This window comes from Apteryx rowi, unplaced genomic scaffold (assembly GCF_003343035.1).
Source record: "Apteryx rowi isolate R43461 unplaced genomic scaffold, aptRow1 scaffold_220, whole genome shotgun sequence".
Classification (NCBI taxonomy): domain Eukaryota; kingdom Metazoa; phylum Chordata; class Aves; order Apterygiformes; family Apterygidae; genus Apteryx; species Apteryx rowi.
In genome coordinates, this window is record NW_020448531.1 from 1,086,141 (window position 1) to 1,087,253 (window position 1,113).

The 1,113-nt window shown below is 62.8% G+C and overlaps 1 protein-coding gene across 2 annotated transcripts in view; it reads right to left on the bottom strand.

Annotated features, from left to right (window-relative positions):
- Positions 1 to 1,113, bottom strand: part of MIDN (midnolin) — a 15,973-nt gene that overhangs the window by 12,848 nt on the left and 2,012 nt on the right. The window contains exons 1-2 of one of the 2 annotated variants that reach the window (XM_026064802.1): positions 681 to 1,030; positions 317 to 542 (exon numbers count right to left, since the gene is read on the bottom strand). In XM_026064802.1, the coding sequence (XP_025920587.1) occupies positions 317 to 534 (218 nt within the window). In that variant the 5' untranslated portion in view covers positions 535 to 542; positions 681 to 1,030. Of the gene's footprint in view, positions 1 to 316; positions 543 to 680; positions 1,031 to 1,113 lie in introns of those variants that run through there. The other variant, XM_026064803.1, reaches the window with a different exon arrangement.

The following is a 1,113-nucleotide window of genomic DNA, read 5'->3' on the forward strand; positions in this document are numbered from 1 at the left end:
GCTGCCCGGCGGCGGGCGGCTGGCACGGCGGCGACGCGCAGCCCTGGCCCGCAGCCCGCCCGGCCGAAACAGCCCCCCCGGCCGCAGGAGCCGGCTTCCTCTCGGCGAGGGCGCAGCGGGACTGGGAGAGAAATGGGGCAGCACAGAGGGAAGGGGAGGGAGGCAGGCGGCAGCCTTTGTGCGGCCTCGGGGAGCCCCGTCCGAGGGCAGCCCCCTCCCCCCTCAGCCACGTTGCTCGGGGGGGTGTGAGGGGGAACCCCCCCCCCGGTAGGGCCCCTCGCGGGGCAGGGAGCGTGGGGGGAGCACCGTGTCCTACCTTTCTTTGTGCAAGAGAGCCAGCCTCTCCTTAGGCACTTTGAGCCGCTGAGACAGCCTCCTCTTCAGCCCTTCCACCGTCTCCTCCACGGGGACGGAGAGCTCATAGCGGGTGCCCGTGGTGGTGTTGATGTAGAGGTTCATGGAGGGCTCGTTCTGCAGCACCTCGCAGGCTGGCGCTCCCCGGCTGCAGCTCCTGGCGCTGGGCTGCTGGTCCATTCGCCGACCTGCGGGAGGAGGGAGCAGCGGTTGGTGCCGGCGGCGGGGAGGGAGAGGGAGGCGAAATAAAATAAAAATAAAAGGAAGTGGAAGGCAGCAGACAAAGGAAGGAGCAGCCCCCCGTTCTGCTGTACACACGCACTCACACACACAAGGGCTGGAGAGGACTGGGCTTCCTCTCCCTCGCTCCGGTTAAATATCCACGAGTAACTCCGGATCCGCTCTGCTCCTCCAAGTCTTCCTTGCAAGGTCTTAAAGGAGATTTAGGTGGGAGGGAAGAACAAGGGGGGAGCAATCCTTCCTACAGGAGAGCTGAGTTTGCACCGACTTGATCCCTCCGGCAATTAAAAAAAAATAAAATAAAATAAAAATCTCCCCTTTTCCTCCTCCTTTTCCTCCGGCTCCTCTCGAGGACGTGGGAGACGCGGTCCAAGGGGAGGAGGGGACTGCGTGCGTGTGTGGAAGGGGAGTTAAATGGAAGCGGCGCTGCCTCCTTCCTTTCTTCCTTTCTCTTTTTTTGTTGGGTTTCTTTTTTTGTGCGTTGTTTTTCAGGGCGGGGGGTGGGGTGCGGAGCCCGGG